We start from the raw sequence: 23,149 nt of genomic DNA on the forward strand, positions 1-23,149 counted from the left end.
CAGAAGATGAAAAGCACAGATTCAGGGCTCAGTGGATCCTGCCCTGGGCTGTTTTACCCTTGGGCTTCTAACAGTGTTTCTGTGTTATGATTTTAAAAAGATACTAATCTAAATTTTAGGATGAAGCACTTCCAGGCTATAGAAACCTGTAGATAACTTTTTGAAGAGTAAAGACACTTAAAAAGTAAACAAATGTAGTCCCTTTGAAATGTGAAAAATAGTGTGCTTAGTGGCCCCATGTAGATAGAAGCCTCATCTGTTAGTCTGTTCCTGGAAATCCAAAAGCAGTAGTCAAAAAGCAGCAATTTGAGATCATACATGCTGACTGAAAGGGGAAAAAAAATTGCAGTGTATCTGTCAAGCTAAGGGGTTCTTCCTGGCAAACAGCCCTCCAAGAGCCAAGCAGAGATTCTATTGGCATGTTAACTCTTGACACCCTTGCAGCCCTCTTAATGCCAGTGAAAACCTCAGGTAGTAAGGAGTAGGACTGGATGGACCAAAGGCTTTGATAGATGAAAACAGGTCCACTGCAGGTTAAATGCAAACTGTAGCTTTTAAGTTATGGGCAGAGCTGTTCGCTCTTTATCCCTCAGCATCAGGAGAAAAGAGAAATTTCAACAGTGTTATGAAGAAACCATAAAGTAGAGGTTATGGTCTTTTTCTCAGAATACTCTGCTTAAGAGATACTCTGCCTTATTCAAAACCACAGAGCCAGGAAACATATGCCTCCTAGGATGATATCTCTGCTAGCAAGCAGAAGAGATCTAGCAAAGAACACCTCTAACAAAGAAGATCCTCAAAGAAGACCTAGCAAAGATTTCAATGAAGATCTAGCAAATAAGATCTTCAAAGAAGTCCTTTGAAGAAGATCTGGCAAAGGAGATCTCTTCTAGCAAAGAGATAACTTTTAGCAAACAGCAGAGATCTTCTAGCTGCTGGAATCAGGGCAGCCTCCAGAGATTTAAGATCAAGGTAGGATTATTAAGATTGAATGGCCTTTGAGAATCCTGTGCTTGTAGTCAAATTGGTGGGCATAACCAGCGTAAATTGAGGCTTAGGATCTCAGAATGTGGCATCATGCCAGAGTGGTGAACTTTTAGAGAGCCCGAGTATTCTATGTTTAAGAGTGGGTTTAGTGGGGGTGCGAGGGTAGTTCAGTAGCAGAATTCTTACCTGCCATGCAGGAGACCCTGATTCAATTCCCAGCCCATGCATTTCCCAAAACAAGCAAACAAAAAATTCAATATCCTGCAATAACGGGTACTCACATGGAAAAAAATAAAATGTGACCCCAGTTTAAAGCATGCCAAAAAAAAAAAAAAATAATAATAATAAGTGGGTTTAGGAATTTGACAGTCTATGTTTGACATCCAAGCTCTTCCACTTACTAGCTGTGAAAACATGGTAAAATGGCTTAACTGCTGAGCCTCAGATTCCTTATCTGTAAAATGGGGACAATGATAGTACTTAACATAAAGGATTGTTTGATTAAATGATACCATACTTATAAGGCCCTAATTTTATAAGTCTTGGCTCATTTTAAGGGTTTAATAAATCATCTATCAGCATAATATTTTAGATAATACAGTCTGGGAAAACTACTTGACAAAGGTTACCTCTTTATATCGAAAGCTAAGTATAAAAGATGAAACTTTTCAACTACTTGACTGAAATTTGCAGCTGTGAAAAGAGAACTTTAAAAGTACAATTAAAGACAAAAGCGAAGCCCCTCAGCTAAGACTGACAGCCTTGTGCATTGAGTGATAAGACTTGAGACAGTTGTGTAGATACCTCTCTGTCCTGAGTGCAGTGAAGCTCAGAGCTACATTAAAACTCAATTATAGTAGCTTTCTTTAGCCAGCTTAATGGTAGTATTTCTTTTCCATTGCTCTTTATTTTGTGGTTTTGCATTTGTATTTATCTCCTATGTGTGCCTTTCTAATGAAAGGAACTTTAAATACCTTAAAAGTAGAAAGGATACGAAGTCTCTAGAAGTAAATAAATTCATCAAGAGACATTACAATAAATGGAAATGATGACGAGGTTAAAAAAAAAAAAAAAGGCTGCTCTAGAATTTAGATTAAATCAGACAACAAAAAGGACCAGAACAGAAACACATACAGCAGGAAGAGTTTACACATTTCTAGGAGAGTTTTATGGTTTCTTGAAACTCAAAGCTCACATGATAGATCTTTTAAATAGCAGTAAGTGCTTAAATTACCTGTTAGGAAATTCAAAGAGTGTTCTCCATATTGTTTGGGTTCATTATAATTAATTTCTCTGTTTGCCAAATCCTAAATTAAATTATAGCATTCTGAAATTGACATATCTTACCAGAAATACATGAACTCAGATAGATCCAACTAACAAACCAGTTAGGCACATTACAAAAATTGCAATCACATGCAGGTATGCAAGGAAAAGCTGGTGCTGTTAGGGAACTGGCAGGTGGCCATGCATATGCAAGCGATCTAAAACAAATTTACATAAACCGGCTGGATTTTACCAAATAAATTTTTCTGCAAATGGCTTTGACTACAGTTTGCAATTTATAGCTCATTAATTTGGCATTTGGTAAGTATACCTTTTACCTGTTATTTAGTGGTCAATATAACTCAAGGCCTTATAGTAAAGTTTTAGTTTTATGCCTTTCACACTTGATTATCTGCACTGTCTAAATTCAGGATATTATTACTAATGCATTTAAGAGTGAGCTGTAACTAAATGTGTGTTTTTTTTTTCCTTGAAATAAAGCATAAATAGTATTTTCTCTTCATATACTACTGTTTACTCAATTAGTGAAGCATGAACTGCAAATAATCATTGTCATTTCTTTGAAGTAGTTGACATACAAAATTACAATTAAATAAGGAATTCTCATGCATTTACAGACTGTATAGCAATTGCCAAGGTCATTTCACAAAACCACAGATGGAAAAAAAAATGTCATTATACTGAAAAATTAAGCCAGGGAACAAAATTTTCTGAATTACTGCTTTATAGTTTTATCTTTTTGCCCTGCTCTTAAGTTAAGACTACTAAAGCTTTCAACAACAAAAATTTGTTCCACAAACATGGACTTCATTTGTACAAACTGGGTTCATACTGAAAAATTTATGTCGAATGCTTTACGCCTATAAGGGATAATCTTAAACTTAGATTTAAAAATTCCTCTGGGCACCCCTGCACAGTACTGGTTTAGCGCCTAAAGTCATACTGTGTAAAGGTGCATAATGAATGTCTTTTGATGATGCACTCACACTTCTAAGAAATGCCTTTGCCTCAAATCAATCCACTCAACCAGCAATTGATTTCATATTCAGAGCTTCAGGAAACACTATATGAATATTTTTTCTCATTGCACAATAAAGATTCAGTAACAGAACTGTCATGGGAATTTGAGATTCTGCCTTATGCTTTAAAGTTAATCTGCTAGAGTCATTTATTTATTTCACTTGTAAAATGACTTTTACAAGTAGGAAAGCCTTTAGATGTGTTCCTAATTCCAAAAAGATCTTCACAGTCTTCTATATTGTTTGAGTTATTAAAATAGCATTCATAACCTACTCAGAGGATCAACTCAACCGTCTATGACCAACATGGTTTTCCACAACAAACATAACTCATATTCATGGTCTCAGGATTGGTAATGACTAGTTCCAAGAACTATTAAACTGAACTCTTCACCATTATGAAGACGTTCTCTTATTCTTTCTGTAAACAGACCAAAATGAAACTCAACTCTATAATGACCAGATATAGAGTTGTTAGATATAAGCCAAATATAATAATAACTTGTATATAAATATTAGCTAAACCTCTCTCTTATCTATCTGATCTGTAGTTGATTGATTAACATGATGCTTTCTGCTCTCAAAAGCCCTTGGGTCCACCCCACAATTTCTCATTATTTCCAGGTTCTTGTTATTGAATCTCAAGACCTCTGATCATAGTTTAATTTAATCAAGACTCTATTTTAAAATTGTAAGCTCCGAATATTTGTATTTTCTTAGAATCCATGTAATTTCTAAGGAAAGTAACCTTCTGTTAGTAGGTTACTTACAATGTGCTTGACCCTGTTCTAAGCATGTTAAATATTTTATCTCATTTATTCCTCAGCATAACTCTAATATGTCCAGAGATGTTATTATTATAATTATACCAATATGGAACTTAAACATAAAGTAGCTGGCCTAACTGATGGAGCAGAACCAGGAAGTCTGACTATAAAGTTTATTAATTTAGAGATTTATAAGGTTAGGGAATTCATGTAATACATTTACTCATTGTGGTTGTTGAGCTTGACAATAATAGTACTGTGGATGTGTTTATAAGTGATATTGGTAGCAAATAACTTATTCAGCAAAACTTTTGTTTAACATGTACTTATCCTCTAAAATATCTGCTGACCACTGTGTGAGGCTAGTTCTTCAGCAGCCAGAGATTATATTTTACATATTAAATTTCAGCCTATTTCTGTATCCATTTTTTTATCACCATAAAAAATTTTATTTGGTTTTAGCCAGTAAAAATGTGTGGAAGAAATTGCATCCAGAAGTATGATTTTATTTTTAAACTAATCATATGCGTAGTATGGATGCAAATTCATTTTTCATTGATGTAATTCTGTCATAGCCTAGAAAAGATCATTTAGTTCAACTTGTATCTGCTTTATTTTCCTTGTAGGAGAATAGGTGCATAGTATAAAAGATAAATGTTTTAGTATACTGAATTTAAAAAAATAAAAATTAGTCCTCAATATGGGCCTGGGAAGATCACATCTAACTGAAAAGAAGATATTTTGGTGAAAAAGTTATATTGAAAGCATGGAGAATATATCCTGCTTTTCATAAAAAATTGCTTTTCATAAAAAAAAGATGAAGTAGCATAATGCAAATGCAAGGGTATTTTAGATATTTCTGTTCGAAGAAATGTCGCAAGTTGTCTGCGTCCTTGTCTATAACAAAATGTGCCTCTTTCAGAGGGAGATTTATGGTAAATTACAAAACCCACCATATGATTTTTTTTAATGGTGAACATAGGGTAGTGTTAAATTAATATGACAATATAAATTGAAAGCATGTGGATCAGTTAAAGAAATATATGAAGTTTGAATGACATAATAATAAAATCATATCTCAGATATACTGATTTTACTGAAGGTTTGTCTTTATAAGATTTTCATTATATTTAGCAATTTGAAAGTTCTGGTAAATGTGATATATCCTTGAGTCATCTCACAGGATATAGATATTTTAAAGACAGTTACATTCTTTGGGGTGCACACAAAATAATTTGTTCTGATTTAAGATTGAATATGTTATTTAAGTTGAGCTTGTTTGATACTAGATTACTCAGTTGTTTCGCAGTGTTCAGTCTATTTATATAAATTTCAAAATAGAACAAAGCTGTCAGGGCAGAGATTTATAGGATATTTTACAAAAAAAAAACTAGACTATATATTTTTAAGAAATTGATTTCTAAAATGTAATGTTTACATATAGGGAAATAATTGATTTTGCCAAATAATTAGTTAACATAGTTCATTGTATATGTTATCGTCTACTCTTTTCCATGGTAATTTTCCTGAAATACTTTGGACTTGGTTACATCAAGTGACTCCATCTACTTTGTACCCAGAGACTGCTCTATTGGAAGAGAGAATTTGGTGAAAATTTGTTAATGCCCAGTGAGTGCAAAGTGGAAGTAAGGTGTCAGGCAGGTATCCATCAGAGTGAGGTGTTGATATCTGTATCAGCATTGCATTAGAGTTGATGGCTCTGTCTGATGTTTGAAAAGTGTTAAATTACGGATGTACATGTGAAAGAATACCTACTTTTGGGCTAGCCTCATCATTGCAGTTGATTTTCATATGACTTGTAGAGAAGGAAAGTTCAAGGTTTATATTAGAGGTCAGAATTGGGGATTTAACATTCCTGTAGCAACTCCCCTGTGTCAAGTCTTCCCTGAGTACAAACTATGCTACAATTCAATTTTTTAAAAAGCCTTTAGAGAGACTCTGGTTCATTAAAAACGAGAGGAAAAAATCCAGAGAACCACATTGGGACAGTGTCTGAGTAAATTAATCAATAATGCATGAACTAAGCAGTTAAAGAAGTAAATATACATAATATCATGTGAAGATAGCAATTTATTGATGTTTAAACCAAAGAATAAAAAAAAAATGTCTAGTGCTAAGAAATTGCAGTTTATAATGTACATTAAAATAAATTGGATTGCAGGGTATTTAACATTAATCTATCACATTTTATCTCATGTTTTTATAAAATCGTAAGTTACCTTGCAGAGTAGGTAATGCTTTTTCAGTCCTAATAGAGTTGTTTCTTTCTGGATCCCCATTTCCCCTTCTGTGATATGAGGAATTTAGGAATCACAGATTTTAGAGATTATTTATTCTACTATTTTGAAATTTTCCCTATCCTTTAGTATTTTCTCCTAACCATTTTCTTTAATTCAAGTGTAATTGAATTAAATTCCATCATCAGATAATCAACCATTGTATAACCTATCTCTGAATAATTATTGCCAACTCCATATGTTACACCTTCTCTCCGTGTCCCAAATTGACTAGGAATATGTAATTCAATGCTGCATTTCCTTAAATCATTTTAGAAACAAGGCTAGGGGGTGGTGGTGGGGAAATACTCTGCAGAATCATTCCTGATGCAATTTTAATGCACAGTGCTAAATATACATCTGCATGATAAGTTATTACATCACATGAAGATTTTTATATTTTAGTCTATACATATAGATTAAATGTAAATAAAAATGATAGTGCACATGCATGCGTATTTGTATGAATTTTACATAGCCTCTTCTGCTTTTCTACTCTGTCTTGTAGAATTATATAATTTCTTCTGTATTATTTGACTCATTTTATTTCTACTTAAAATATGTGACAGGTCTCCTTATTCTAATACCAGAAATGTCTCTTTTAATGCAAATGGCATACCCAACTCTCAATGAATGCCTTATATTCATGGCTTAAATTAATCCTATGATAATATAAACACTATGAGGTTGATATGATATGCCTATTTCATAAATGAAGATCCCTAGTTGCAGAAAAGTTAAGTCATTTGACAGATCTTAGCTCTTTATCAGCATCTCTGGCCCCTATCATCTCCTCAGCCATGGCATACAATTCTAGTTTTCTCAAATGGTCCATGCACAGTAGAATGCACATTCTCATTCTATTGTGTGTTGTAGATGTTTCCACTGTTTCTTTGCACTCCTCCCATACCCCTTTGACTGTTCTAGTTAATTATTCCTCTCTTGTAAAAGCACCTCGGTGGTTACTTTCTTGGGGATATCTTTTGTATATTGAACTAGAAATTGATCACCCTGATTCTATGTTCCTTGGCACTCTGCATATTTTATTTGGCTTAATAGTTTGTTTATGCATTCACCTCTCTGATTGGATTATACTGTGCTGGGGAGATAGCGATCCATTTATCTTTGAAGAGAAACCCATTTATCTTTGTCTTTATTGCCAATCTCATGATCTGATGTGCAGTAGATATTTATCTTTGTTAGTAGACTCTAGGGGAGGGAATCCTAGATTATAGAGTAACATGAGAATTCCAGACATCATAAAAATTTATTTTGCAAAATTTAGTATTTAAATATATTTAAGCTTTCTTTAAAATTGAGAGCATTTTAATTATATTAGCCCCTACTAGCCAGGAGTGGAGCCTGCATATACAGCTCTGTGCTTCGTACCACTCCTTTTCATGTAGTCCTTGTTTGTATTTTTTTCAATAGAGTTCAATTGTCAACCACTAATGCAATTGGTCATCGAATGTCAATTGAATACCTATTATTTATCCATCACAGTGGGGCAAACAGAAAAGTCTTGAAACATAGCATAGGACTTTAGAGTCCAGCTGGGTAACAAGTCTAATATACAGAAAATTTAAGTGTAAATACTCTTATTTTGTAACCATAGTATACCAGTGGGTTACTGAATACAGCCTTAACACCACTTTCAGTTAATTAGTCCAGTTATCCTGATACCACTCTGCAGGGCATGACAAATTGTCATCTAAAACTGGGTAGGGGAGAAAAGCCTCCATCTGTCACTCCAGTAGTAAGGTTGTGAAACAAGCTCTCCTCTCCTGGCAAACGGCATCCATCTTTGGATTTATGCCATCCCAGATTTTTATTTAAAGTTCACTGAGCCAGGCCAATTCCTGTCACTAATTCTTTGCAACATCTTGGTCTTTCATGATAACCTTAAAATTTTCCAGTCCTGCTGAGAACTTACGACTATGTAATATACTGTATTTTGCTTTTTGTATTTCTATGGTGCTTGTATTTCATCCAGTTCTGCCTATTCTTATCTTGAATTTCTCTTTTCAGATTTAATTCTGGCCATGTAAATCATCCTATGGTCTGTTTGTTTGGGCCTTTTTTTCCCTTTAACTTACCAAATTCAGCTTTCTTGTCTCTGCTCCTAACAATTTCTTAAAGTGATTTTACTAATGTGTAAGCACATAAAATGTTTCCTTCATTATCCTTCAATGCTATACATTTCTGTCTCCTTTTATTCTTCTGAAAGTCAGAGGCAATTAACATCGTAATTTTTCAACCAGCTACCTTCTTTTATTTTTATCTCTTTTCCTATAGTAACATCAACAACAATAAAAAAAAAAAAAAACAGAATTAGATAGTTAAATAATAGGGTGATTTTCCACGGAGAGGTGCTTTTTCTCTGATTTTAATCACAAATGTGATTTACTGTTTTCTTTTTACCTACGAGGATTTTCCATCTGTTTGGGTTTTAAGAAAATATCCTTCTCTTATTTTAGCAGGTAAAAAGATGGCTTATCAGAAGGTTAAGGCAGATCAACAAGCTCCAGGAAACTCACAATACTTAGACAATGATGACCTTCAAGCCACAGCACTTGACCTTGAGTGGGACATGGAGAAAGAATTGGAGGAGCCTGTTTTTGACCAGTTTCAGGGGGATGGTGCTGAGAATCAGAACCTGGGGCATCCAGACACTGAAGATGTCAGCCTTGATTCTATTCAGCCAGCCACTTCACCCAAAGGAAGATTCCAACGTCTTCAAGAAGAGTCTGATTACACTACCCATTACATGAGATCTGTACCAAAGAGCAATCGCTGTAACTTTTGCTGCCTTTTAAAAGTACTTTTCCCAGCCACCATTTTATTTATTTTTGGAATTTTGATAGGCTACTATGCACATAAAAAATGCCCTTCAAATGCTTCATCTTCAGGAACAAGTGATCCTCAGTTTTATCAAGAGATTCTCAAGGCAATCCAGGCAGAAGAGATTAAGATGACTTTCAGGTAGGTGTAGAATAAATGAGGTATTGGTGGGGGGTATACAATCCTGGGAGAATTGTCTTACAGGTGACATCACACATAATTTTGCAAGTTGAGAAACCTATCTTGCCAGCACACCAGGAATATATACTTCTCTTTGAGGAGGTATGTGTTTTCAGATTTAGTGATCTGCAATACAAATTTTTGGTGCCATTTTCATAACTGGTAATAAGACTCATAATTATTATGGAGACTCAAGTGTTGAATCCCCCAGCCATGCATATTCTCCCTACTGGGAAATCCAGGTGGACCAAATTGGAATGTAACAATTGCTGGATATATGTGGCATAAAAACTAGTCTTTAGCCAAATGATTGAGATTTTTAATGGCATCAGAATAAAATAAACCTGCTTTATGGGCTGAAGCATCTGTTTCCTATAACAGGAGTTAAGATGTACACTAGTAGTATTTGGTATCCTGTGTCCATGATTTCTAATTGCACATTTCTGTTTCAACATGTTGGGTTCCATACATTAGATAGTTTTAAAAACTCATTGCTCTCTTTAGGGGAACTTTGCATATGACCTTTCAAGCCAGTATGTGTTGCTTTTTAAATTAAACTGTAAGAAAATGCCCTTTATTTGGCCTTAATTCTAAGTCCTTAGGAAAAGCTCCACTGATATCCAATGTTGACACTAGTGCACAATTTTGTGGTTGTTTGTTATATTTTTGGCATAACATTTTGATTTTTAAAAGTTTTCCTAATCTAAACACTTATGTTTAGATTATGAACTAGAAATTATGAACTAGAAGTTATGAACTAGAAAGGTGAAGGCTAATAGAAACCTTGATATTAGCTGTCAATGTATATCATCCATATTTCTAGTTAAAAGACAGTCCTTTATTATATACATAATCTGTGATTATATGGAGTATATGGGGTACTATTTCCCTGGGATACTTCTTCCAGGCTGGACAGGTTTTGACAGCTGAGATGTCTGGAGGTGAGTTTTATTTCTAGGGCTCTCTCCAGGAGAGTATTCACACTTAAGATGCCCGGTTTTATTATATCCATATAGTGAAATATCCTATGTTCTGGGGTTGGTGATTTCGTATAGGTCATGCCTACCTGAGTGGCTGATATTTCCTACACCCTTCTATGTCTGCTTTTCAATGTTGAGTAAGCATCCCTGGAACATGTAATCTGCAGCACAAGAACATTTTCCATGGTGTTTTCCATGTAAAATTGTGTATGTTGAACTGATTCAAAAGATTTGCCATTGCCTTATAATGAGTGATTGATGTATCAGTCAGGTGTCCAAACAGGAGAGCAGAAACACTCTGAATATTTAAAGTGGAGGGAAAGTAATATAAGAAATTAATTCTGTTCTTAACTAAGAACTAAGAAGCCAAGCTGAGGACACTGAGGCAGCCTAGAGATTGGTAACAAAACAAAACCATTACCAAACCTAGTCTAGAGAGATAAAGGGAGCTGGGATAACTGGAAGGTACAGTCTTCTGCAGAAGCAAGTTTCTGAGGAGATGTAACTTCAGCCAGAGACATTATTGAAGAAAGACAGGGGTACAAATTACCCCAGCTTTTCCCTTCCTGCGCCTCACCATATTCTACCAGGGCCACGCCTCCCCATTGTCTGAATCTGAAGGAATCAGCTAACTGCGATGCAGGGTGGAGTGGGAGACAGCGAGTTATCCAATGCAAATAGATCTCACTGCACAGGGATGCTGTTATAAAGGAAGGAGGGAGGGAGGAAATAAAAACAGATCCTTCTAAAACTATGTTTACTCCCACTTCATTGAGGATGATCATTATATTACAAAAGTGTCTTCTAGAAGACGGTCCATAGGATTAATTTCATTTTAATATTAACAATAATCATGTTTTTTCCTCAGTATTTGGTCAGTTTTTTTTTTATTAATTAATGGAAAAAAGAAATTAACTCAACATTTAGAAATCATACCATTCTACATATGCAATCAGTAATTCTTAACATCATCACATAGATGCATGATCATCGTTTCTTAGTACATTTGCATCGGTTTAGAAGAACTAGCAACACAACAGAAAAAGATATAGAATGTTAATATAGAGAAAAAAAAAGTAATAATGATAGTAAAAAAAAAAAAAAACTATAGCTCAGATGCAGCTTCATTCAGTGTTTTAACATGATTACTTTACAATTAGGTATTATTGTGCTGTCCATTTTTGAGTTTTGGTATCTAGTCCTGTTGCACAGTCTGTATCCCTTCAGCTCCAATTACCCATTATCTTACCCTGTTTCTAACTCCTGCTGGACTCTGTTACCAATGACATATTCCAAGTTTATTCTCGAATGTCGGTTCACATCAGTGGGACCATACAGTATTTGTCCTTTAGTTTTTGGCTAGACTCACTCAGCATAATGTTCTCTAGGTCCATCCATGTTATTACATGCTTCATAAGTTTATCCTGTCTTAAAGCTGCATAGTATTCCATCGTATGTATATACCACAGTTTGTTTAGCCACTCTTCTGTTGATGGACATTTTGACTGTTTCCATCTCTTTGCAATTGTAAATAATGCTGCTATAAACATTGGTGTGCAAATGTCCGTTTGTGTCTTTGCCCTTAATTCCTTTGAGTAGATTCCCAGCAATGGTATTGCTGGGTTGTATGGCAATTCTATATTCAGCTTTTTGAGGAACCGCCAATCTGCCTTCCACAGTGGTTGCACCCTTTGACATTCCCACCAACAGTGGATAAGTGTGCCTCTTTCTCTGCATCCTCTCCAGCACTTGTCATTTTCTGTTTTGTTGATAATGGCCATTCTGGTGGGTGTGAGATGATATCTCATTGTGGTTTTGATTTGCATTTCTCTAATGGCCAGGGACATTGAGCATCTCTTCATGTGCCTTTTGGCCATTTGTATTTCCTCTTCTGGTAGGTGTCTGTTCAAGTCTTTTTCCCATTTTGTTGTTGGGTTGGCTGTCTTTTTCTTGTTGTTGAGTTGAACAATCTATTTATAAATTCTGGATACTAGACCTTTATCTGATATGTCATTTCCAAATATTGTCTCCCATTGTGTAGGCTGTCTTTCTACTTTCTTGATGAAGTTCTTTGATGCACAAAAGTGTTTAATTTTTAGGAGCTCCCATTTATTATTTCCTTCTTCAGTGCTCTTGCTTTAGGTTTAAGGTCCATAAAACCGCCTCCAGTTGTAAGTTTCATAAGATATCTCCCTACATTTTCCTCTAACTGTTTTATGGTCTTAGACCTAATGTTTAGATCTTTGATCCATTTTGAGTTAACTTTTGTATAGGGTGTGAGATATGGGTCTTCTTTCATTCTTTTGCATATGGATATCCAGTTCTCTAGGCACCATTTATTGAAGAGGCTGTTCTGTCCCAGGTGAGTTGGCTTGACTGCCTTATCAAAGATCAAATGTCCATAGATGAGAGGGTCTATATCTGAGCACTCTATTCGATTCCATTGGTGGATATATCTATCTTTATGCCAATACCATGCTGTTTTGACCACTGTGGCTTCATAATATGCCTTAAAGTCAGGCAGCGCAAGATCTCCAGCTTCGTTTTTTTTCCTCAAGATGTTTTTAGCAATTCGGGGCACCCTGCCCTTCCAGATAAATTTGCTTATTGGTTTTTCTATTTCTGAAAAATAAGTTGTTGGGATTTTGATTGGTATTGCATTGAATCTGTAAATCAATTTAGGTAGGATTGACATCTTAACTATATTTAGTCTTCCAATCCATGAACACGGTATGCCCTTCCATCTATTTAGGTCTTCTGTGATTTCTTTTAGCAGTTTTTTGTAGTTTTCTTTATATAGGTTTTTTGTCTCTTTAGTTAAATTTATTCCTAGGTATTTTATTCTTTTAGTTGCAATTGTAAATGGGATTCGTTTCTTGATTTCCCCCTCAGCTTGTTCATTACTGCTGTATAGAAATGCTACAGATTTTTGAATTTTGATCTTGTAACCTGCTACTTTGCTGTCTCATTTATTAGCTCTAGTAGTTTTGTTGTGGATTTTTCCGGGTTTTCGACATATGGTATCATATCGTCTGCAAACAGTGATAGTTTTACTTCCTTTCCAGTTTTGATGCCTTGTATTTCTTTTTCTTGTCTAATTGCTCTGGCTAGAACCTCCAACACAATGTTGAATAATAGTGGTGATAGTGGACATCCTTGTCTTGTTCCTGATCTTAGGGGGAAACTTTTCAATTTTTCCCCATTGAGGATGCTATTAGCTGTGGGTTTTTCATATATTCCCTCTATCATTTTAAGGAAGTTCCCTTGTATTCCTATCCTTTGAAGTGTTTTCAACAGGAAAGGATGTTGAATCTTGTCAAATGCCTTCTCTGCATCAATTGAGATGATCATGTGATTTTTCTGCTTTGATTTGTTGATATGGTGTATTACATTAATTGATTTTCTTATGTTGAACCATCCTTGCATACCTGGGATGAATCCTACTTGGTCATGAGGTATAATTCTTTTAATGTGTTGTTGGATACGATTTGCAAGAATTTTATTGAGGATTTTTGCATCTATATTCATTAGAGAGATTGGTCTGTAGTTTTCTTTTTTTGTAATATCTTTGCCTGGTTTTGGTATGAGGGTGATGTTGGCTTCATAGAATGAATTAGGTAGCTTTCCCTCCACTTCAATTTTTTTGAAGAGTTTGAGGAGAGTTGGTACTAATTCTTTCTGGAATGTTTGATAGTATTCACATGTGAAGCCGTCTGGTCCTGGACTTTTCTTTTTAGGAAGCTTTTGAATGACTGATTCAATTTCTTTACTTGCGATTGGTTTGTTGAGGTCATCTATTTCTTCTTGAGTCAAAGTTGGTTGTTCATGTCTTTCCAGCAACCCGTCCATTTCCTCTAAATTGTTGTATTTATTAGCGTAAAGTTGTTCATAGTATCCTGTTATTACCTCCTTTATTTCTGTGAGGTCAGTAGTTATGTCTCCTCTTCCATTTCTGATCTTTTTTATTTGCATCCTCTCTCTTCTTCTTTTTGTCAATCTTGCTAAGGGCCCATCAATCTTATTGATTTTCTCATACAACCAACTTCTGGTCTTATTGATTTTCTCTATTGTTTTCATGTTTTCAGTTTCATTTATTTCTGCTCTGATCTTTGTTATTTCTTTCCTTTTGCTTGCTTTGGGATTAGTTTGCTGTTCTTTCTCCAGTTCTTCCAAGTGGACAGTTAATTCCTGCATTTTTGCCTTTTCTTCTTTTCTGATATAGGCATTTAGGGCAATAAATTTCCCTCTTAGCACTGCCTTTGCTGTGTCCCATAAGTTTTGATATGTTGTGTTTTCATTTTCATTCGCCTCAAGGTATTTACTAATTTCTCTTGCAATTTATTCTTTGACCCACTTGTTGTTTATGAGTGTGTTGTTGAGCCTCCATGTTTTTGTGAATTTTCTGGCACTCCGCCTATTATTGATTTCCAACTTCATTCCTTTATGATCCAAGAAAGTGTTGTGTATGATTTCAATCTTTTTAAATTTGTTAAGACTTGCTTTGTGACCCAGCATATGGTCTATCTTTGAGAATGATGCATGAGCACTTGAGAAAAAGGTGTATCCTGCTGTTGTGGGATGTAATGTCCTATAAATGTCTGTTAAGTCTAGCTCATTTATAGTAATATTCAGATTCTCTATTTCTTTATTGATCCTCTGTCTAGATGTTCTGTCCATTGATGAGAGTGGTGAATTGAACTCTCCAACTATTATGGTATATGTGTCTATTTCCCTTTTCAGTGTTTGCAGTGTATTCCTCGTATTTTGGGGCATTCTGGTTTGGTGCATAAATATTTATGATTGTTATGTCTTCTTGCTTAATTGTTCCTTTTATTAGTATATAGTGTCCTTCTTTGTCTCTTTTAACTGTTTTACATTTAAAGTCTAATTTGTTGGATATTAGTATAGCCACTCCTGCTCTTTTCTGGTTGTTATTTGCATGAAATATCTTTTCCCAACCTTTCACTTTCAACCTATGTTTATCTTTGGGTCTAAGATGTGTTTCCTGTAGACAGCATATAGAAGGATCCTGTTTTTTTAATCCATTCTGCCAGTCTATGTCTTTTGATTGGGGAATTCAGTCCATTAACATTTAGTGTTATTACTGTTTGGATAATATTTTCCTCTACCTTTTTGCCTTTTGTATTATATATATCATATCTGACTTTCCTTCTTTCTACACTCTTCTCCATACCTCTCTCTTCTGTCTTTTTGTATCTGACTCTAGTGCTCCCTTTAGTATTTCTTGTAGAGTTGGTCTCTTGGTCACAAATTCTCTCAGTGACTTTTTGTCTGAAAATGTTTTAATTTCTCCCTCATTTTTGAAGGACAATTTTGCTGGATATGGGAGTCTTGGTTGACAGTTTTTCTCTTTTAGTAATTTAAATATATCATCCCACTGTCTTCTTGCTTCCATGGTTTCTGCTGAGAAATCTACACATAGTCGTATTGGTTTTCCCTTGTATGTGATGGATTGTTTTCCTCTTGCTGCTTTCAAGATCCTCTCTTTTTCTCTGACCTCTGACATTCTAACTAGTAAGTGTCTTGGAGAATGCCTATTTGGGTCTAATCTCTTTGGGGTGTGCTGCACTTCTTGGATCTGTAATTTTAGGTCTTTCATAAAAGTTGGGAAATTTTCAGTGATAATTTCTTCCATTAGTTTTTCCCCTCCTTTTCCCTTCTCTTCTCCTTCTGGGACACCCACAACACATATATTTGTGCGGTTCATATTGTCCTTGAGTTCCCTGATACCCTGTTCAAATTTTTCCATTCTTTTCCTGATAGTTTCTGTTTCTTTTTGGAATTCAGATGTGCCATCCTCCAAATCACTAATTCTATCTTCTGTGTCTTTAAATCTATCATTGTAGGTATCCATTGTTTTTTCCATCTTTTCTACTTTATCCTTCACTTCCATATGTTCTGTGATTTGTTTTTTCAGTTTTTCTATTTCTTCTTTTTGTTCAGCCCATGCCTTCTTCATGTCCTCCCTCAATTTATCGATTTCGTTTTTGAAGAGGTTTTCCATTTCTGTTCGTATATTCAGCATTAGTTGTTTCAGTTCCTGTATCTCATTTGAACTATTGGTTTGTTCCTTTGACTGGGCCATATTTTCCATTTTCTGAGCGTGATCTGTTATCTTCTACTGGCGTCTGGGCATTTAGTCAGATTTCCCTGGGTGTTGGACCCAACAGGTTGAAAGATTTTTCTGTGAAATCTCTGGGTTCTGTTTTTCTTATCTTGCCCTGTAGGTGGTGCTCGTGGCACACGTTTGTCTGCGGGTCCCACCAGTAAAAGGTGCTGTGGGTCCTTTAACTTTGCAAAACTCTAGCCGTGGGGGAGGTTCGCCAGCCGAAGCGGCTTGGAAGAGTGCCAGTCTGCCCGGGTTCCAAACGCCGGGAGGGTCGCCGGCCACCGCAGCCCGGGAGAGCGCCCGTCCGAATTTCCTAGTTGGCCCGGGGCGCCAAGCGTCGCGGGAGGGCGCTAGCTGCCGCGGCCCGGGAGAGTGCACCGTTCCCAGCAGGACCGGGGAGTCACGTGTTTGGAAGGGACCCCCCCGGTCATTGTTCTCTGCGGCCTGGGGATTTCTGATCCAATTCTCTCAGTTGGTCCGGGGGGCCGTGCTTGGTGGGGGCGCCAGCTGCCACAGCTTGAGGGGACCGCCTGCCCAATTCCGCCAGCTGGCCTGGGAAGGAGGAGGGGAGAGACTCCGGCCGCTGGCCGCCCCACCCGGGGAAGCCCGCGCCCCTGGGCGATCTCACCGGACGGGTTCTCCCAGCCAGTCATCCTTTCCAGGATGGGGTACGCTGTCTTTTTGATCTCTGTCGTGGCTCTGGAAGCTGTTCTGTATCATTTCTACTCCCCTAGTAGCTGTTCTGGAGGAGGAAAGGTGAGGATGGCAAGGCTGTCGAGAATGGTGGCGGAGGAGCCAGTGAAGGCAGAAGAGGGCACGGTGGCGGTTGGAGAGCCGCTGCCCCTAGGTTGAAGGAGATCCTGGCCTCCGCGCGGTACCGGTCAGTTTTAATATGTGGATGTAGTGATTCTTATAGCCTATCTTGCTCCACTTTTCACTTTGGGTATTAGAAAGCACATCATAGATTCAAGGAGTATGAATTTATTTCACATTTTGCTTTGTGATAACAGATTGCCTTGCAAAACCACACCTTACAAGATCTCATTATTATTTGTTTATTTTTGTTAGGTCAAAAAGCAATATTGACATTCTTTTCCTGTGTAAACTGACCATTTATATTTCTTTTTGGGTGTATGAACACTTTTTAAAAAACATTTCCCCATATCTATTCTAGGCTCTTTTCCATGGCTTGTGCAATTTTGGAAACAAAAAATATCGTAATAATAAAATAAGCAATGAGTGATACCCCATTCTTTCTGGATTTTATTTAGGAGTAGACATATTTTGAGCAAATACAATGAAATGAAACGATAAAAGTCTCTAGGTGATATATTATACACCTATATGCTATACAGTTATCCATAGTTTCTACAAAATTTCTAAGTCCTGAATTTGTAGGTCTAATAAAAAAGTATGACAATATAAAAAATAAACAATAAATAAAGTCTCTATAGATATATCAATTAAATGACTGTATTATTTGGACAGGGATAATATTTCTCATCATTATCTGGCTTGGTACAGGAATTAAGTATGGGTTTATTATGCTGTGAAATGATCCTTATAAACATAAGTAAAGCACCATTTTTATTTTCTTAACTGGTGATTAACACTTCAAAAAGCTTAGAAAATGTTATAAATCATCTTCTATAATACCTTGATGAATGAGATGTTGTCTGGAAACCTAGTTAACCATTGAATGTGTTTCAAATATAGGCATATTTTAGTAATTACTTATTTAATGCTTTTTCTTCTTTTTCCTTCTCTTTCACCTCCTTCTGGCAGCTAAACAGTGTATTTCATTATCACTACTATATAATTTGGTTGGTATGCTTTGTAGTAACAATTAAACCTTATCATTGACACTATTTGCAATTAAACGAAAGGAATGACAAATCTGCTGCATATAAACTGACACTTCCTATTTTGTGCTCCTTCTGTCATTGCACTTCTTTTTCATTACACCCATATTTTGCTTCAGTTCTTTCTCAACCCAACACTCTTGGCAGTCATTACTAATTGATCAGAAGTTTACGAGAGAGAGTTAGCCATACTTGTGCTATGATACTCCTGTGCTGGATTACATAATAAGAACTGGGTTCAAACTTCTCGACCAAAGAGGGAAGAGTGAAATGAGACTAAGTGTCAATGGCTGAGAGATTCCAAACAAGTTGAGAGGTTATCCTGGAGGTTATTCTTATGCATTAAGTAGATATCACCTTGTTGTTCAAGATGTAGCAGAGAGGCTGGAGGGAACTGCCTGATAATGTTTCAGTTCCAGTAGCCATGTTTCTTGATGATGATTGAACAATGATATAGCTTTCACAATGAGACTCTGTGAATGTGAAAACCTTGTGTCTGATGCTCCTTTTAGCTACTATATCAACAGAAGAGTAGAGCATATGGAATAAAAATAAATAATAGGGGGAACAAATGTTAAAATAAATTTAGCTTGAAATGCTAGTGGTAAATGAAAGTGAGGGGTAAGGGGTATGGTATGTATAATCTTTTTTTTCTCTGTTATCATTTTATTTCTTTTTATGTTATCTTTTTATTTCTTTTTCTAAATCGATGCAAATGTTCTAAGAAATGATGAATATGCAACCATGTAATGATATTAAGAATTACTGATTGTATATGTAGAATGGAATGATATCTTAATGTTTTGTTTGTTAATTTTTTTTTAATTAATAAAAAAAGTTAAAAAAAAAAGAATTGGGTTCAAGTTGTAGGGATGATATGATCTCTTCTGGAAAGGTAATGTCCACATACATTACTAGGCTAGTGAACTGCAGCAAGAAACCCACATTCATGGCCACCCCATAATGCCAGACACTGGGTTTCTTTACTTGTTATAATATTTTTGTCTTTCCTGTGTACGTAGAGTATCTTCATTCCTTTCAGCCCTCCTTTTCCATACTACCTTCCATATTTACTGCCTTTTATCCATGACCCACCGTAGTCCCTTAACAAAGGAATGTACAGTTAGTTGATCTTGCTTCTTCAGATTGCTGACAACTAGACATTTCCCACAGTCCTAAATGAGTGGGGCAGAAGATAATTTGGCTGTGGAGTTCATGGAGACTCAGGGACTTCTTTGTGGTTATCAGAGCACAAGAGAGGCTGCTTTATGTCAGTGGTGGGTTTCTCCTCTCATCCCATAGGAATATATTTTCTGTGGTTATGCTTTTATACAAATCAAAGTTTTGCTCTCATTTGGTGCTGGTGATACCACCAGCTTTTTCCTTCTAGTCAGTATCCTTTCCAATCATCTTTCTGAGTTTCCTTTATTTTATTATTTTTGTCCCTTTCTTCCTTTCTTTCATGCTGTTTTTCTCCCCATCCAGTTTCCGTGTTTGAGGGAATAGGAGCAGAAAATCTGAGAGAAAACAAAAAGGTAATAAAGCAACTCCATGTTGTGAAAACATGTAAATGTATAACAAAAGTGCACATAATTCAATTTATGCAAATTATAATGGAATTAATTTAACAGTAACAGATTGAGGACTACTAAAGGAAATAATAAGCTATTCTATCATTGATCTCTCAAGAGAAGTGTGCATTGTCTTAAATTTGGTCACATAGGAAAGGATTTCTTTAACTATGCCTATTTCATTGCTCTGGGTTTTAGATAAAACACCTACTTGGCTCAGAGTTAAGTGCTATCGTGGAATGGCACCAATTCTCTTACCTACTGTATTCAACTCAAAGATGAATGTTTATGTTCATCACAATCCTTAAGTGTTTGGCCACAGTGGCACCTGCCAATATGATGAGTGAGGATTGTGGACAGAGGGATCTATGCCTGTAATGCCCACCTCAATCCTGACCAGTTCCTATACGTCCTTTGAAGTGTGTCTCATGGGGCCAAATCCTCCATGAAAATATTTTTCATCTCCAATAGAGTTGTGTTCTCTCCTTGCAACTATCAGTACTTCATTATCAGTCTTCTTATTAGCATGACTCACTTTCAGTTTTGCAGTGGAAAAAAAACTATGAGTCTGGCCCAGTATCTGAGTCATAAAAGGCAGGTACTCAGTAAACCTTTACTGTGTGAGAGGATGAACCAAGAAAATAGACCTTCTTTATAAAGCCTTTAGTTCCCTGTAGTTTATCAAGGCTATTTTTTTTTTAAGAAAAAAAAATATGTATTTCTGGTTACTTATGTATATACTTTGCAGTTTTAACTAAGAATTCCCTATATATAATAGACTTTGGTTGTTTAAGACATTTTATCTATATTCATATAGTAATACTAAGATGTTGGTTTTAGTGTGTAAAAGCTGCTGGAAATCAACATATCACAAATAGAGTGGCTTTTAAGAAGGGGAATTTATTAAGTTGCAAGTTTGCAGTTCTAAGGCCATGAAAATGTCCAAATTAAGGCAAAGCTAAAAAAATGTCCAAAATAAAGCATCCAGAAAAAGATGCCTTGGATCAAGAAGACTCATAATGTTCAGGGTTTCTCTCTCAGCTTGAGAGGTACATTGTGACCACTGCTAGCTTTCTCTCCAGGCTTCTTCAGTGGCTTTTCCGAGGGCATTTTTTTATGCATCTCCAAAGGTCTCTGGCTGTGTGGGCTCTGTCAGTTCTAAAGTTTTTTTGTTTTTGTTTTTGTTTTTCTGAAATGGTTCCCTCTTAAAAGGCTCCAATAGGCAACCCCACTTTGAATGGGTGGACACACATCTCCGTGGAAACTATCTGACCAAAAGTTATCACCTACAATTGGGTGGGTGATATCTCCATGGAAACAATCAGAAAGATCTCACCCAGCAACATTGAATGATAATTAAATGACATGGCTTTTCTGGGGTCCACAACAGATTCAAACTGGCATGATGTTGATTTTGAAGGGAAATATTTTTCTTTTCTCTTATTTAATCATATGATAAATGTCTATAGTTTTTTAATGACATTCTATTTAATCTTGAGAGTGCTCCCATTCTTAATAAATGAATGTAAAACTTTCACAAAAATTTATTCACATGGTTGTATGTTTTAAGGAGATACAGGGCATATGCTAATCACAGATCTCTTTATGTTCTGCCAGGTTCAGGATGAGGTTGTTTCTGTGTAGTGCCAGCTTGTCTGAAGGCTTTCTTTCTTCTTTTTTCTTTCTTCTCAATGGTTAAGCCATTCAAAGGATCCTCTGGTTCTCTCCCTTTCCCTCCCCCTCCCTTTTTCTCTCTCTCCTTCCTTCCCTTCCTCCTTCTCCCTTACTCTTTCTCTCTTTCACAAATACAAAGACACTAATACACACAGATCATTTTATCCTCTAGGTTATATACAGTGATTAAGTTACGTACTTTCCTAGTAAGCACATTTCCTTTTCCTCATCTTTTCCACCCATTTTATCTGATCTAAAACATCAGGACTAGATTAGATTATTAAAGATTTAAATGAAAGTCTCTGTAATTCATCTATTTTGTTTTTGATTGCATTTTTAGTCAAAGGTATAAATTTGGCTTTTTTTTTTTTTTTTTTTTTTTTTTTTTTTAAGTGGCTATGTTCTACTGTCGAAGAAACATTTTCTTCAGTTATATTAAGGTCATCTGTGCTGACTGGCTGCCTATCCTGAAAATTACTCAATCACATTTTTCTCCTATCTTTCTCCTACATTGACTATAATGTACTTTTTCATCCATTTGCTTCTTGATCTTATTCATTCCAAAAAAGGACCAAGATCAGTGAAATGTAGTACAAGGGAAAAACAAGCTTTTTCCTTTGAGGATCAGGTATGTCAGTTCCATGTGGACTCGTTTGGCTTCCTGACACTCTTGAGATAGAAAAGTTGGTAATGATCACATTTGGTAGAATGAAGAATAAGTTAAACATGGAAAGGTTGGGAACCAATTGCCTACTTTTCTCTTACATATTCCTTTTTAATGTCAAGGAAATGACACAATAGACCTTTGAGATTTGCAAATTAAAAATCCCAATCCATGTTTTAGAGATTAAGTAAGAAGTATTTGAAAATTGAAGCTAAAAGTATTAATCACATTATTTCCTGAGGATTGTTTCCAGGGGAAATTCAAGCTAAAATATAGTCAAAAATTTATTATTTATGCAAAGTTTGCCAAATAAACTTAATTACTTCATTATGGTTATTTTAAAATTTTCCAAACAGATATGTCTGGCTGATGGAAGAAAAAACAAAGTTGACTGACAGATAATTCAGGTACCTAAAGTGGATGACGAAAGTTCATTCTGCCCTCACTCATCCCTAGAAGCTATTCCAGAATGGATGGCTGATTTTATTTTCCAATTTTAGACACTTATATATTCAGGGGACATATTCAGGGACATGAATAAACCAGTACAATTTGGCCGGATTTCTTTATTCCAGAATAATTTAGTCAGTTTTTAGGATTAGTTTGCATAATAAGAAAAAATTGATATTCTAATTAAAAAAAAATTGCCAATGCCCCTAGTTACCCCTATTTAATTAATTAATAAATTTAAGTGCTTATTTGTAATATAGTCACAATAATTTAGGAGAGTTATAGAATTTGGCATTTTGTTTATATGTGTAATAAGTATTTCAGAATGTTTTTTTTTTTTGAAGTAGCTTGATCATTTTCTTCAGCTGATTCTGTTTGTAGTATCAACATGTATTCAATTCCCCAAGCAAAAATGCACTTTCCAAATTTTACAAAGTGTC

General features: G+C 35.7%; 1 protein-coding gene across 23 annotated transcripts in view; it reads left to right on the forward strand.

Annotated features, from left to right (window-relative positions):
• Positions 1 to 23,149, forward strand: part of NAALADL2 (N-acetylated alpha-linked acidic dipeptidase like 2) — a 1,514,274-nt gene that overhangs the window by 703,231 nt on the left and 787,894 nt on the right. For 19 of the 23 annotated variants that reach the window (XM_077161086.1, XM_077161088.1, XM_077161081.1 and 16 more), the window contains one exon: positions 8,835 to 9,339. In XM_077161086.1, the coding sequence (XP_077017201.1) occupies positions 8,846 to 9,339 (494 nt within the window). In that variant the 5' untranslated portion in view covers positions 8,835 to 8,845. The remainder of the gene's footprint in view (positions 1 to 8,834; positions 9,340 to 23,149) is intronic. The other 4 variants (XM_077161087.1, XM_077161070.1, XM_077161073.1 and 1 more) reach the window with 1 other exon arrangement.

This window comes from Tamandua tetradactyla, chromosome 5 (assembly GCF_023851605.1).
Source record: "Tamandua tetradactyla isolate mTamTet1 chromosome 5, mTamTet1.pri, whole genome shotgun sequence".
Classification (NCBI taxonomy): domain Eukaryota; kingdom Metazoa; phylum Chordata; class Mammalia; order Pilosa; family Myrmecophagidae; genus Tamandua; species Tamandua tetradactyla.